This window comes from Triplophysa rosa, linkage group LG20, assembly GCF_024868665.1.
Source record: "Triplophysa rosa linkage group LG20, Trosa_1v2, whole genome shotgun sequence".
In the NCBI taxonomy this organism is placed as follows: domain Eukaryota; kingdom Metazoa; phylum Chordata; class Actinopteri; order Cypriniformes; family Nemacheilidae; genus Triplophysa; species Triplophysa rosa.
In genome coordinates, this window is record NC_079909.1 from 19,446,364 (window position 1) to 19,462,212 (window position 15,849).

The following is a 15,849-nucleotide window of genomic DNA, read 5'->3' on the forward strand; positions in this document are numbered from 1 at the left end:
TCACATTACTGTAATGTACATATGTTGTCATAGTGATAACCATTGTGGTACATTAGCCTATATGTCTGTCTTTTTATTTGTGAATATTTCCAATGTTTGGAGTCACAACTTGTGATGATTAAAGTCACAACTGTTTTATGTGACTAAACCAACTTGGGATGTTTAGCCAGACTCAACAATGACAGAGCATTTAAGATTTTGCCTTATTTTTCAGGTCAATGTATTAGTTTCTATAAAGCGCAACACACACATGCTTTTTAAAGAACTAGAAAAAAACTTGTGTCGGCATTCATCTAAGCATTTTGGTTTCAGTAACTATCATAACTGCATAAGCCTGTATTCTGCGTGCTTGTTCTATACTGTAAATGTCTCGGGGGTAGATCTGAATAAACGAGTTGGGTAGCATTCTCTGAACAAAATGAAGTACTTTCAGTTCTGCCGTAGACCTGCTCTGTGGGATTCCTGAAATGCTTTGTCTTTTTATGAGGACACATGATATGATATCTTACATAACTTTTCAATGGCGCCCATAGAAAGACTATAAAGCACGATTATCGCTTTAAATCACTCATATGAAAGTTTGCAGTTTAAGTTTTATGGTTTATTTATGAAAAGCTTTATTTATGAAAAAAACGTTTTATGTTATGCAATGCTATTAAATGACATAATGCAGTTAACCTTAACATTTGGAGCAACATGCTTTCAAACGGTTAGATTTTCGCTTAGGTGTATATGAAGAGTTTGGTTCCACAATTGGGTTAACTCAGTTATTAAAATCTTTCAAAAATCATGTTTTTTTGTTGTGCATTCCAATTACTGTAATATCAATCAAACTGCAGTTGGTTTGTTTTCAGTTAAGCCATAATGACTAAAACTAACACAATAAAACACAACAAAAACATGATAACACAATAACAAACATTAATTTTTTATCTCATTTTGGAACCAAACTCTTCATAAAACTCAAACTCTGTGGGGAAATTATTAGACACGTACAAGAGCGCCCCCTGCAGGCCACACAATATTCCCACTTTATTAGTGACAACCTTTTTGTAAGTACATATTAACAATATAATATTGATATTAAACCAACAGAAAATAAGGTCAAAAGATGTCATCTCAACTTCATCAGATCATTTTAGGATTATCAGCATGAACCCAAAAAACTGTTGCACTGGTCCTTGTTTTTCTTTTTCTTCATTGTGACTCACAAAATAAAAGGACATGGTCAACCCACATCAAATTGTGCTTATCTGTGAGGTTCACGAGAGGATGTTATTACAAATATCTAAAGGGGGTGGTTCCTGCATCCTGTCAATATTAGCCAATAGAATTATCTGGACAAGACTTTAAAAGCAGTGAGTTCAGAGATCTTCTTATCTTTGCAGGTCACGATGGATGGAGCTGTAGTGATTTTGCTGGCCGTCTTTCTCTTCTCTGCCACTTCAGATCCTGTAAAGAAGGTGAGGGTCAAGATGTGAAGTCATTAAGATTTATAGGTCAATGTTAAATTCTACACCAAGTTTTTAGTGTACAGAAATGGATAAAGGCATACTAAAATGTTCGGATTAACATCATGGTTGAATGTTTTTAACAATATGTTGAAGTAAAATAAATATATATCTTTACATTTTACTTAAACATACAATTCTTTTTCTTATTTTTTTCGACGGATGTGAACTACTAATAATATTTCTTTCCAATTTTAAAATAAAAATATTGTTTCTATTTGCACTTATTTGCGGAAAAACAGGTAAAAAATAACACAAAGATGCTCTGTATTTATACAGTATGACTCACTGCGGTTGACCCAAAAACACCAACAGTCACAAATCCTATTTGTCTTTTAGGGCAAAGACCTTTACTCCACGTCATTTTGGACCAGTAAATATTTGAGCAATCCCACGCAAAAAAGAGGCGTAAAAATTTTTTTTACACTTAAACTATAAGTTTTGATTTCTCAACACAGACACAAAATGTGGATATTTACAGTTTCCACATTAACTCTACTGTGACCAGCCGCTACGCCACCACAACCATCACGAGCCGCGTGGCAAACAAACTGAATAAATCTCAAGAGATCCTGTTTGAGGTGAAGATACCCAAGAATGCCTTCATCAGCAAATTCAGAATGTGAGTGAATACACAATAAAAGAGAATCGCCAGACAGATGTTGAAGAAAAAACAACTTCTATATTTAACTATACTAGTAACGGCAACAGTAACCCAAACTGATATATTTATCAGTGGCTGTGTTTGTCTCTGCAGGATAATAGAAGGAAAGAGTTATGATGGAGTTGTGAAGGAGAAAGCAGAAGCTCAGCAGCAGTACACTCAAGCAGTATCACGAGGACAAAGTGCTGGACTCATCAAGTACTAAACTCCACTTACGCCCATGAAATCTGTGTGTTTATAGGATTAGTAGTATGCTAGTGATATGATGGGTTGTGTTGTGTTTCTCAGGTCTGTTGGAAGGACTTTAGAAGAGTTTAAAACATCAGTGACGGTGGCCGCTCTCAGTAAAGTCACATTTGAGTTGACCTACGAGGAACTGCTGAAGCGTCGCCTCGGCAAATATGAGCTGCTCATCAATGCCCAACCCATGCAGACAGTCGCAGATTTCAAGGCACGGACAATATAGACATGTGGATAAACATACAAATGTCTTATCTATTCTGTCTTTATTCCAGATGGACGTTCACATTCATGAGAAAACAGGAATTTCCTTCTTGGAGGTGAAAGGAGATCTGAGCACCGATGATCTGGCCAATGCCATCAGAACAACCAGAGCAGACAAAGATGTAATGAATCCATTATTCATCTGAGATTTTCATTATTCTTGAACACTTCACAGAAGTTACCAAATGAGCAAACTCATTATTTCAGGCATGGGTGACCTTCTACCCCACTCGAGACCAGCAGACCAAATGTAAAACTTGTGATGAAACTGGACTGAACGGAGATCTGCTCATCACATATGATGTCCAGAGACAAAATCCTAACGGAGAAATAACCGTGAGTTTTATTAAATACAAGATGCTTTGATGGGAAAATACATTCTTGTCTCTATTAAAGAAGGCAGCGGCTATTTGCAATACGTTTTTGCGAAACCTATGAGATTATTAAGAGACCTTAACTGTATACATAATTCACTTACTTTTGATGTCTTTTAGGTGTCAAATGGCTACTTCATCCACTACTTTGCACCCTCAGATATTCCACGAATTTCCAAAAATGTGGTGTTTATCATTGACCGAAGTGGCTCTATGCACGGCAGAAAAATGGAGCAGGTAAATAACAAGGACTTCTCAACAGAGAATACAAATTTGTCTCTATCGTTGTGGTTTTACTACAAATAAAAGCAATAGAACCATGGCTAAAGGATAAAAAGATGCAAGATGCCAGCATTTGGGCTTATATGAACCTGAAAATCAAGGATATGTATTCTTTCTATGGTTTTGAGCAAAGCTTTTCTATAAAAAAATCCACATGTTCTGATTTAAATGTTTTTCTTCAGACTCGCTTGGCACTGCTGAAGATTTTGAGTGATCTTACTGAGAACGACCACTTTGGACTGATCACCTTTGACAGTCAAATAGATTTGTGGAAGCGTGAACTTCTCAAAGCCACCCAAGCAAACCTGGAGGATGCGAAAGCTTTCGTGAAGAAGATCACAGATAGAGGAGGTGAGCCCCTAGCATATACAATATATATATATACAGTATATATATATATATTTATAAAGCATAAACGTGACCGTCTCGGATATATTTTTCCTTCCAATAGCCACAGACATAAACGCTGCAGTGCTGGAAGGAGTAAAAATGATCAACCGGCATCCACGAGAGGGCACTGCCTCCATCTTAATCCTGCTGACTGATGGAGACCCCACTACAGGCAATCCATCACTGGCCACATTCAATAAAAACAGCGTATTTTAAGAATTACAAAAATCCACAAGACAAGATTCTATTCATTTAACAAGTTTAGAATTCTTTAAACTATCCATCAGTGTTAAATTCAGCGAACGTCCATGCACATTTTGTTTTGTAAATACTGTTTCTTTTCACCTACAGCATACATTGTGCATCCCAGTTTCTAAAAGCATCTAACTCTAAAGCATCTAACGTTCTAAAAAAAACTCTAAAACTCTAATCTAACCCTCTTCTTCTCTAACAGGTGAAACCAACAAGGAGAAGATTACAGGGAATGTGAAAGAGGCCATCGGGTCCAAGTTTCCGCTCTATTGTCTTGGTTTTGGATATGATGTGAATTTTGACTTCCTTTCAAAAATGTCGCTGGAAAATAACGGAGTTGCTCGCAGAATTTATGAGGATTCTGATGCCGATCTGCAGCTGCAGGTGCAATACAGAGAACCGCCTTTAAACTCGTGTGAACTTGAGCGCATTGAACTCTTTGTGTGTTTGTTTGTTGTGTAGGGCTTCTACGATGAAGTTGCCGTCCCGCTCCTGACTGATATTCAGCTCAATTACATCGGAGTGTCAAATCTCACCCAGACCAGTTTTAACTTGTACTTCAACGGCTCTGAAATTGTGGTGTCGGGTCAAATCACAGACAACAGTGTGGAGAGCGTCACCACTGAGATCATCGCGATATCTGTACGGTTTTACATCTAGAGCTCTGCGTCTCTCTATCAAGAAGAAACAATCAAAAACATTTGGGATGACATCATTCATGATGAAAAAGTTGATTGATATTCTTTTATTGTCGTGCAGAAAGGCAGTAAGGTGACGTATCGTGACACTGTAACGGCAAAAGATGTAAGTGATGTCCAACCTGAACATGAACATTTCCTGGAAAGACTGTGGGCCTACCTCACAGTAAAGCAACTTCTGGACAGACAGTAATAAAGATCTCGTCTTTGTTTTTAAGATGATTGAGATGTTATGTTATGTATTATAACTGCTCTTTCTTATTTCCCAGGGTTCTTCTCAAAGGTCCAGAAAAAGAGGCTGCAAAGAAAGAAGCTCTCAATCTGTCCCTCAAATATCAGTTCGTCACACCTCTCAGCTCTATGGTTGTTACCAAACCACAGGAAGATCAAGCTGAAGTTGCCGACAAACCCAGAGAGGGAGAAGCACCACACAGACCTACAGCACACAGACCTGCAGTATTTGCTTCACCTGGTGGTAAGGACGAAGAACTGAAAGTTTATCACGAACTGCTTTGTTGCTTCTTTTATATATACAGTACAGTACCAGTAACCATTTTATTTTTACTCTTTCAGTAGCACAAAGGTTTTCAGGAGGAGTTTCAAATAGTCGCATTGGTAAATTAAAATGGACTTAAACCGTTTCACAAGATATAACATTGAATATGTACATATATACAATAAGGAATTCATCTTTTTTTCTCCTTTATTAAGGCTACTCTGGTAGCAGACAAAAAGGCAGTCGTCTTCAATGTAAGTAAATGATGAATGAGATGCTCAAATCAAAATTATTTTATTATTGTCAAAACAATCGTTGACATTTTCTGTATTTTCTGCCATGCTAAAAAGCATATCCAGCCAGACGTGATCCTGATCTCTTCGGTCGGAAAAGGATCATGGGTAAGATATTTATTTGACTTCCCTTTGACTGAAAACCAATGATTAAAATACTGTATATTATAACTAATAAAACAAGTATTTTCATTAACATTCCAGGAATGGATTATGATGATCACTCCTCGTCTGGTAGGCCAAAATATTTTCCTGCTTTAAAGTAAATCTGTCAAGTATTTTTTTAAGTGTTAGCAGTAAGCACGCAATTAAATTACCTGATGGTAAAGCTAAAGTATCTCCTACATAATACAGAAACCTTACTTGAAACAATAATATTTTTATAACACATATTTTCACAGTATGTTTGCCGTAGTTTACTAACATAGCGTCCAAAACATATTTCCCTCTAAAGTGACTGCAGATTTTCTTCACACTGTGGCAGGTACATTAAAAATCTTTCAATGCCAATGTTTATTTTGTGTGAGATTATTGGAGTTTTTACTCTAATCTGCACTGTCTCTCAATTCCTGTAGTACCTGTAGTACCTGTAGTTCCTTTAGTTCCTTTAGTTCCAGTAGTTCCGGTAGTTCGTTCTCATCGTTTCTTGCTGCCTGCTGACGGTCAGCCTAAACCACTTTGTTTCGACGTTCCTCTTCCTTACAAACTCAAACTGCTGGAGGACTCTTCAATAGGTCAGACAATAAGAAATGGTTGTTTTGCATGTCAATGTATGCTTGCTTGATTTATATTTGTTAGGTTTTCTTCACTGTGGCATCCTATAGAGTTCTCAATGAATGGAGAGTCCAAGACATCTGAAAATGGATTCAGTCAAATTGCCTTTCATTATAAAAAGACCCATCATCTGGTAGTAAACACAACGTCCATCAATTACCATAATGACCAGGAAAATGAGGAGTTTTTCTGGGGACATAAATATACCGGACTTAACAAAGACGGGTAAATAAGTACAAGAACAGTTTTCTGCCTATATAATCACAAAAACTCTCTGAAAAAAATGACCATTTCTGGTACAGTAGCCATATTTCAGCTGTGGCATTTGCAGATACCATAGTTCAAATTTTAAACGGGGAAACTATATTATGCATAGTATGACAGTAATGCTAAAAAATCTGCATAAAATAGTACTTTATTAACACCACAGAATTGTGTATGTATAACAGAGAGTTTTAAAGAATTTCCTAAGCATTTTGTATGTAATTCTACCAACAGTGTGTCCGTGTTAATACTGCCCTCAAAAGTCAACATCACCGTGGGGGATTTTATTATCAGTGTTCTTATTCATAAGAACGGGGATCTGTTTTTGTGGCCTGGCGTAGAGCAATATCCACAAGGTTCCAGCCCCACGGGCATCTTAGGTAAGATGGCAAACTATCAATTTACTCTGTTAACATTTGAACACATTGTATGTCTCAACACTTGTCTTTTACTAAAACTGGCGAGGACCTCAACCCCTCATCCAGAACAGTAGGTGGTGCTGTGTGTGATTTAAAGATATAGAGATCACCAAAAAATGAAAATTCACTCATAATACGCCCTTTTCACAATGACGTCCCTTAACTTCCGCCTTTTGCAAAGCAGTGTATCATAACATCCGTCTTGCAACAAACAAGAAGAAGAAGAACTTCCGTTTTGCCGTCGCGCTGGAATTTAACAACAGTGAGAAAAAAAACTGACAGAACACGTATTCAAGTACTTATCCTAGCACCTTCGCTAACACAAAAAGAAAACAAAACACTTACCTTCATAATCAATCAAACAGGTACTGTTCAACGAAGAATTTGTGTCCTTTCTCTAGCTTTGATCTTGTCGTTAGCGAAAATTTGTCTGCAAGACGTTGTACATCATCTAGACGTATTTGTGGCAGATGTGCAAGCCACTTGGTAAACTCCATTCTGAGGCGCTAGCGGAAGTAACTTCTTCTTCTTGAGTTTTACTGGCGGTTGGCAAATCAGCTTATAGGTGCATTACTGCCACCTTATGAACTGGAGTGCTAGCGGAAGTAATGATACACTGCTTTTCACTGCTTGAAAAGCTACTTTTACTTTTAACATTTTTATTCTATTCTTTTTCTGGCGCCCCAGCTGCGGGAATATAACCTTTTTTTTTACAGTGTATACTTTACTGGATTCAGTGTTTGTGTTGTTTTCTGGGGACAGCTACAACACTTGTTTATCACTCTGATGATTATATGAATGTAAAAAAAAACAATAGTAACAAATCAGAATATAATTGAATCATATTTCAGGCAAAGCAAGTATTTCATATGAGAAGATTAAAGGATACAGCACACCAACTCTAAAGATAATGGACAAGGAAGTGACAGCGTCTAGGTAAGACACCTTACAACCTCCTTAACATCAGTTAAATGTATTTAAAAACACTGAATTGCTTGACAAGCATAGTTTCGTACTGTGTTTTTAGAGCATTGTGTTATCATGTTTCTGTATTTAATTTAATGTACTGTATTTCATTAAACATTGTGTCAATTTATTATAGGGCTGATGTGAGAGACTACAGAATTACTTCTGCTCCTATTGTCAGATGTTGGCTTGTGCCGTTCGATGCTGTGATGAACGGAAATATTTCTGACTTTACTGTTACTCAGCTGTAGTTCATAGTGACAAAACTATGTTTTCTAAAATATAACGTAATCTATTTAGTAAGTTCGATCACATCTGGCCTGTGTATTGTATCAAATTGTATCAAATTCTATAAGGCACATTAAAATTCGATTCAAACAAACAATGTGCAAGTACTATGAACTTGCATTGGGTTTAGACTTCATCATTCAGATTCGTTTTAGCGACATAATTTCACAGTTACAGTAGCAATGCCTCTTTAAAATTGATTGTAAGCACAGTTAAACAGTCTATTATTTGGCCTGTTGGTGACCTTGAAGTATTCCTGACATCCATCTCCTTGTCAAGATTTGTCAAGATATTCTCTTACAAAATGTTAATTCTCTAATGTTTACTTGACTATAATAATAATAAATACACATTTGGCATTAGGACATTGTAACATTCTGAACCTTAAAATGTCATAATTTGAAAAACATACCAGAATCTGGACCCACATACATCCCTCTGCTAAACCATTAACTAGAGTACTAGGAAATCAACATATTGTGGATTTTGAGGTTGTAAATTGTCTAAAGAAGTATTTATTTTGGTGATTTCCCCGTTAAACTGAACTGTACCCCTTGTGATGAACAATTTGAGTCTGCAACTGAAACCAATATTCTAACAAATCGCTACTGTCCTTCTTAAACCTCCATATTACATGACTTTTATTTTATGCCATAAATTATATGTTTGTCACTGCAAATATCTAAGCAACAAACAGTATTAAAAGTGCTTGTCAACTTTGACAACATAGTATTTAATCATTTAAAAAGTTCAGTGTTTTTTTCCATCACCTGAAAAAAGAGAATTTGGACATCCAAGGTTTTGGAAGGACAACGAACTGAAGCTCTGCTAACATGACTAAACTGAAGAACTAGAACGCAAGTGCTTGTTTTTGTTTACTACAGTAAAGTCTTAAATTATACAGACCTTTCATATCATCAGAATATCTTCAGTGGAAATGCACTATACAAGCTTGCGTCAAATTAGGATTTGAAATTGCTTACTAAGGGAATAGTTCACGCCAAAAACAAAACATTTGTACTCATTTATTCACCATTATGTTACCTGTAACATTATGTTCACCATACCTGTATATGATTCTTTTTTCTATGAACCATAAAAGAAGATATTTCGAAAAAATGTCTCGGAGGCTTTGTGTCCATACGATGGAAATGATGGTCAATGTTGTTTACCGTCATCCTTCAAAATATCTTCTTTTGTGTTCTGCACAAGAAAGTTAGTCATACAGGTTTGGTGAATAAGCAAAGAACTTTAATTTCGGGGTTTTGAACTTTCTGTATACAATACAATACATTCAGGTGTGTAAACAACTTATTTTATGGAAGAAGTGACGTCTCCGCATCAGTCAGTTTCATCTCTCAAAACATCCTGTTTACAGATCTCTATTTCCACAGCATTCTTGACCCAGATTTATTAGTTCCTTTCTGAATTTGTCCGACATAAAAACATACAGAATGGGATTAACCACAGTTGACGAGGTTGCCATGATGCGAGCGAAGGTAGCAAAAGGTCCAAAACGAGGTACAGGACCAACCACAGCATCACCCTGACTTATCTGAGCAAACATCAAACCGTACGAAGGCAGCCAGCACAATGCAAACGCCAGCACTAACAAAGCCGACGTTTGGGTTACCTTGACGTGATACTGTTCCAAGCGGTCAGTCGGGCTCGTTCGGCCCTGTCTGGTGTTTCGGAGGAAACAGTAGATCTTTGTATACGCTATTACAATGATACCAAGCGGAAAGGCAAAAGCCAGCAAGAAATGACACACTCCATATGCCAATTGGCCTTTGTCGGATAGGAAATTAAAACACGCCATGTCCTCCCGGGTTTGATGAACGTCAGGCGAAATCAGCGCTCGCCAAGCAAACTGAGGCGCTGCCAGGACAATAGCAGGTATCCACAAAACACCTGCGATTATTTTCAAGCGGCCTTCTCTGCGCCATCGATACGCTTTTGACGGATGGACCACTATGATGTACCGCCCGAACGCCAAAGCAGACAGCGTAAAGGCGCTCGCAGAGGTACACATGGCACCCAGGAAGCTCACAGATTTACACATGAAGCTGCCAAAGGGCCAGTGACGGGTCGCGATGGCAACCGTGTGATAGGGAAGGCAGGAGAGAAGAAGAAGGTCGGCCACACTTAATGACAGAAGAAGAACATCTGTTCCATTTGCGTTCGTTTCTTGTATTCCTCCCATCCGGCCTCCATTGGGCTGTCCTTGGCGCATGGTACGAGAGATGATGACGAGAACCAGGATGTGTCCCACCAACCCGGTCACGAGGATGAAGGTGTCAATTATGGGCACCAACACTCGCTCAACATCATTCGGTCCGGAACTGGAATGGTTGTTCAATTCGCTTGTGATGTTAACCATCACGATGTCCAGAAGTGCAATTTCTTTTACGTTCAATCAAAGTGGCTTCACAAGTCCTTTCAACTCACTATTTTACTTTTAAATGTTTTGACATGTTTTCAACTAAGTTAGACAATTTCAACAATTTATTTGTATAGGTTACATCTCACCACTAGTAAATTGAAAGGACTTGTAAAGCCAGTTTGATGGTAATTACAGGTAAAATACAGACAGCAATAAAAAATCAAAGTGTATCCTACAATCCATTTAAAAACAAGAGTTATGTGTCATTTATTGAAATGCTTCTTTATAAATAGGTTCCACATTTTTGTTTAACTCACTAAATGTTAAAATGAATCACTGAACATTGTGTAGTAGGTAGCCTAATCCAAACCAGAGGTCAGGTTCCAGGTTGGACAGTCTTGAGGGTTTTTTTGCGAACCTGCAAAACATAATCATGATTATATATTAACACAACTCATGATTAATCTCAAAACAAAATAATGTGTTGCATCGGCATGACAAAATTGTACAAATATGTTTCATTACACACGTCAAGGATTCCTACCTGCCTTATAAAGCAATGGATCTCGTTCTTTTTTAAGCAAATTAAAAGTCCCCACCATTATCCATTACAGTATGTGAAGGCTCAAGCATTGGCATGACCATAAAATGTATATTTGACACAAAAAATCTTATTTTAAGTCATCTTCTAATTCATCTTTTATGACCCCCTTGAGGGTTTGTTGAGGCCCCCATAGTTGAGAAACGCTCCTATAAAGCAAATACATACAAAAAAATTGTCAAGAATTCTCTGGTCATACAGTATACTGTACGTCCTTGTGCATTTGTGTATCTCTGGGAAGTGGGAAGACTTTTCATATATTTTTTTGCTGCTAAGTTTGCTTAGCAAAACAAAACGTTAAATGCAAAATGTTTACGTTTCTTGTGGTAAATGTTTCTGCTAAATGAGCAAATGTAAACACAGTGAAAACGGCAGCATTGGAATGCAGGCATCGATAGTTAATGATTGTAGTGAAACTCAAAGAGAAGCCTCAGAAGTCCATGTACTTCGTTTAGTTCTCTCCAGGGAAAGCAACATTGATCATGATTAAAACCTTTTCTATTAATTTCAAGAATCAGAATGATGAGAGCCTACTTGCCTGCTTGTGATTGTGGGTCTGTTCAAATCATTTGCCGGTCTCTAGAAAATCCATTTAGATCTTCATAATCCAGAGTTTCTGTCAGCTGAAGTTCTCGAGTTATGTGCTGTGCTTTAAACAGCGAGCTCTTGTAGTTTAACGGTGGGAGAGGTGAGTGAAATGACCTTTGACCTCAGCGCATGCAGTGACGCAGCTCCTTTAAACAAGGAACATTAACTTCGCATTTAGTGAATTGTTAGTGTCAGTCAATCGATAAAACCTTGCAAAAGGAATGTTGTGCACTTCTCTGTAATCTAGTTACATAGTGCAGCTTTGTATTAAGCCTTAAATGTTCACATATAGTTTAAATCTGCAGAATATTTTTTAATAGTAAATGAACATCCATGATATCATAGCCATTCAAATGAACACAGCCTCTCTGAAGCGAGATGGAGAGTTTCATCAGGGATCCTTTGGACCGAGAGCTACTGTACGAGTTTTTTACAGGTCATAAACTCAAGTTTACAGTACATTATAAAATAAGAATGAAGCAGAAGGGCAAAGGACAAAGCAAAGAGGCGAGATAACGTCACATATAGCATTTAGATTGTCCGTCTATCTGTAGACTCACAACATCTTTATCTCGTGCAGGAGTTTCTGTATGAACTTGATTTATGGCATAATCCTTGAGCTGTATGTGAGAGGCGTGACAAATGCAAACTGCCTCTTATTTTGATTTCACCAAATGACAGGTCTAAATTCAAAATATGACAGAATCTAAAGCAGGGTCTTCTAGGTTATTAAACTTGCACTAATGGTCCTAAAATGAACGGATTTCTAACTTTGACCACACTTTTGAGAATAGATGATCTTAGTATTTTACAAGATGGCTAATTGTATGATTTCGTACGATGTGAATCATACAAAAAACATGATTACATGATTCCAGGAAAGCAATACCACACCCCCCAACACAACGTCACTGGCACAAAAACAAATCATGAATTGCTGTGAGATTGTTTACGAATAACATGCAAAAGTGACAATATAGGTAATTTACCAATGTAAACCTGCATTTACAGTACATCTTATAGAATTATATATAATATTATAGTATATGTTGTAATGATTATTATAAAATATTTAAACACACAATGCTGCTTAAAGTGAATGTTCAAAAAATGTGCAAAACGTAGCATGTCACAGTGGTGATGTGTGTTCTAATATACGTTTTTATTATAATTTGAGTTAGCAGTTAACAACAGATTTCAACAAACATGGAACAGATGGACAGAGCACACTATTGCTTTACATTTTATTAACATTTTGTGAATACAGTCATATATTTGGTCAAATATGTGTCCACCTGCAAGAAGGTGCGGTTTGACTCTAGTTTATTGGTGGAAAACTTATAATTTTAATCATACAGATTTTAATAAAGGATGGCAATAAAAGGGCAAATGGTAACAGTACCTCCACCCTATTTATGACTACTGTACAAATACTAAATATACTGTGAAATCTACATGTAATTAACAGTGAAATATCTCCGTTCATCATCGACTGGAATGGCACAAGCCAACATTTGACGACAGGAGCAGAAGAAAATCTGTAGTCTGTCACATCGGCCCTGTAATGAGGAGACATGAAGTACAAGATGTACTGTATGAAATAACCCTGGCATTGAAAACTTTTATAAACATTAATGGTAACACTTTACATTAAGGTACCCTTTATAAAGCATTTATAAATGTGTTCATTAATGATTAATAACTCGTTCACAAATGCATTAAGCAGCAGTTATAACTGCATAACTAAAAAGAGGGATTCTAACGAAATACCTGCCAAATAGTGAGCCATTTTAACTCACTTGTTATAAATGCTTAATAAATGTATTTATTCATTATTTATTTGACTCGAAAGCAGATTCATTATTATCTTGATGTTGTTTGCCATATAGGCTGTCAGATTGGACACTGTGGGGTGTTGTGTTGTTTTTATTATACCTGCTCACTATTTGGCAGGTATTTCGTAAGAATCCCCATTTTTATTCATGCAGTTATAACTGCTTTATAATGCATTTGTAAATTACTTATTAATCCTCAATGAACACCTTTATAAATGCTTCATAGAGGGTACCTTAATGTAAAGATTTACCGCATTAATCTACATATTATTATTCATATTCTTCTAAATATTTGACAAACCTGAAAAGAAAAGAAGCAGCACAGTATCATTTAGCAAAATATAATTTCTTCTTACCTAGACGCTTCAATTCTCTGACCCATTATCTTGAGTGTTGGTGTGTTTGATCCTCGAATCTTCTGATATGAAATACTGGCTTTACCTTAAGTAGCTCATAATTGTGATTACTTGTTGTAAAAATTGACTCAATTATCATAATCTCAGAAACATTAAAGGCATTTTGGATGGATTTATACATGTTGACACATGTTTAAATGTTTGCACATGTTAATGTTAACTGAATTTAACAGTATTTACTCATTGCTAAACCTACTTGGATCAGGATACCCAGGGGGGAAATCCAGGGTGCTCTGTGCTGCTCATGAAAACAAAGTTATTCTTTTCACTCCGCAACGCCCAGCCTCTCCACAACTAATCGTTTAATCTAAATTTCAAACATGACAATTTATTATAAAACTTTTTTGTTAAAGGGGTCATATGACACGGCTAAAACGAATATTATCGTTTGTTTTAGATGTGTGTCTACACGATTTAAGGTTAAAAAACGCAGTATTTTCCACAAACCGTGCATTTTTGTATCTCCTCTTTGCCATGCAATTTAACTTGTCTAATACATGCATAACACACCAAAGACACAGAAAAACACGTATTCACGCCATATGACCCCTTTAAAATTTTTTTGATTGAATAATATTGTTTCTGTCTTACCTCCATAGCCTTGAGGTGCATATAATCCAGGAGGAACAGGAGGGAACATTAGTGCATAAAAAAACAGGGAAAATGTTATTTATATATCGTATAAAAGGATTTTGACCCTACAGTAAAAGGTACTTGGCCGCTTACCCTACACCCGTTCTTTTGAAGACCACACTACTGAAACTAAAGCAAAACTTTGTTAATTTATAATAAATTCGTTTAATGATGTGACTGTATGTGATTGATTCGTCGTGTAAAATTGGCCATTGCTATTAATAACAATGGCAAATGTGACAGTATACTTTATACGCTTTTAACATCTCAGATCCAGGTCAGTTTTTGCCTAGGTCCAGAAAAGTACTAAAGACATCGTTAAATTGGTCCATCTGCGCATAGTGGCTCAGTTGAATTTTTTGAAGCGACGAGAATGCTTCATATGCGAAAAACAAACCAAAATACCGACTTTAATCAATATATTCTCCATACATATTGTCAGTGTATGGCGCGCGTTCACGAGAGCACTTCTTCTTCGTCTTCTTCTTGGATGAGAGCACTTGAAAAGTAGACAGGTTTGTGTGCCGAAGGCCGCATGGGGCTTGCCCCTATTGGATGCCGGCGCTCTGACTCACAATGCAGAAGCGCAACTCTGTGTTTACATGCAAAAGACGAAGAAGAAGTGCTCTCGTGAACGCGGTAGGGAGGGCCTTCTGTCATGATTCTGCCCTCTCTTGTCATGCTTTTTGAGCCTTGAGGCAGAATCATGACAGACCCACATGTTTTGTGTGGAGAGAAGCATATTATTGTCTGTCACGACATAATATGCGTTCTCTCCGGTGTCTCGTCTCGTAAGCCCCGCCCCCTCATTAACTTCCCCTTAGTGTTTGATCCCAGTCACCTGCCCGTCACCCTCCCTATGTAATTTTTGAGAGTTTTGAGAGTTTTGGGTTCCTCGCCACCGTTTGCATACTGTTTTTGCACTATCTGCCTGACCGGGGGGGCTGCTTTTGAATCTTAAAGTTTTACTTAATTAATATTGCATATAGGAATTTATTATCTGTTATATTTGACCTGTGCTTCTCTCTCCTTTATCCTAAATGTGTGCTCTCACTGAGCGTGTGTGTGTGTGCGTACTTGTCTGTGGACGTACGTGTGTGTGTGTGTGTGTGTGTGTGTCTCTGTGTCTGTGTGTGTTGGTGCGTGTGCGTGTTGTGTGTGTGGAGTGTTTTGTGTGTGTGTGTGTGTCTCTGTGTCTGTGTGTGTTGGTGCGTGTGC

At 37.2% G+C, this 15,849-nt stretch overlaps 2 protein-coding genes across 4 annotated transcripts; one reads left to right on the top strand and one right to left on the bottom strand.

Moving 5' to 3' along the window:
* The first annotated feature begins 1,375 nt into the window (after positions 1-1,375).
* On the top strand, positions 1,376-8,880 carry LOC130571021 (inter-alpha-trypsin inhibitor heavy chain H3-like). 3 transcript variants are annotated; one of them, XM_057361658.1, is made up of 23 exons: positions 1,376-1,463; positions 1,970-2,133; positions 2,269-2,373; positions 2,464-2,626; positions 2,691-2,801; positions 2,887-3,015; positions 3,174-3,290; positions 3,518-3,686; positions 3,787-3,897; positions 4,180-4,361; positions 4,440-4,619; positions 4,737-4,864; positions 4,945-5,150; positions 5,249-5,290; positions 5,387-5,425; positions 5,522-5,572; positions 5,669-5,698; positions 5,919-5,948; positions 6,040-6,198; positions 6,289-6,463; positions 6,737-6,882; positions 7,773-7,857; positions 8,024-8,880. In XM_057361658.1, exons 1-23 carry the CDS (start codon positions 1,395-1,397, stop codon positions 8,136-8,138), a joined length of 2,706 nt encoding a protein of 901 aa, XP_057217641.1. In that variant the 5' UTR covers positions 1,376-1,394; the 3' UTR covers positions 8,139-8,880. The 3 variants fall into 3 exon arrangements, with proteins under 3 accessions (XP_057217641.1, XP_057217642.1, XP_057217643.1); XM_057361659.1 differs by having other exon boundaries at positions 6,067-6,198; XM_057361660.1 differs by lacking the exon at positions 5,919-5,948.
* A 667-nt stretch (positions 8,881-9,547) lies between these two features.
* LOC130571656 (somatostatin receptor type 2) lies at positions 9,548-10,555 on the bottom strand. The gene has a single exon (XM_057362781.1). The coding sequence runs from the start codon at positions 10,553-10,555 to the stop codon at positions 9,548-9,550; it is 1,008 nt and encodes a 335-aa protein (XP_057218764.1).
* Between the last annotated feature and the right edge of the window lie 5,294 nt (positions 10,556-15,849).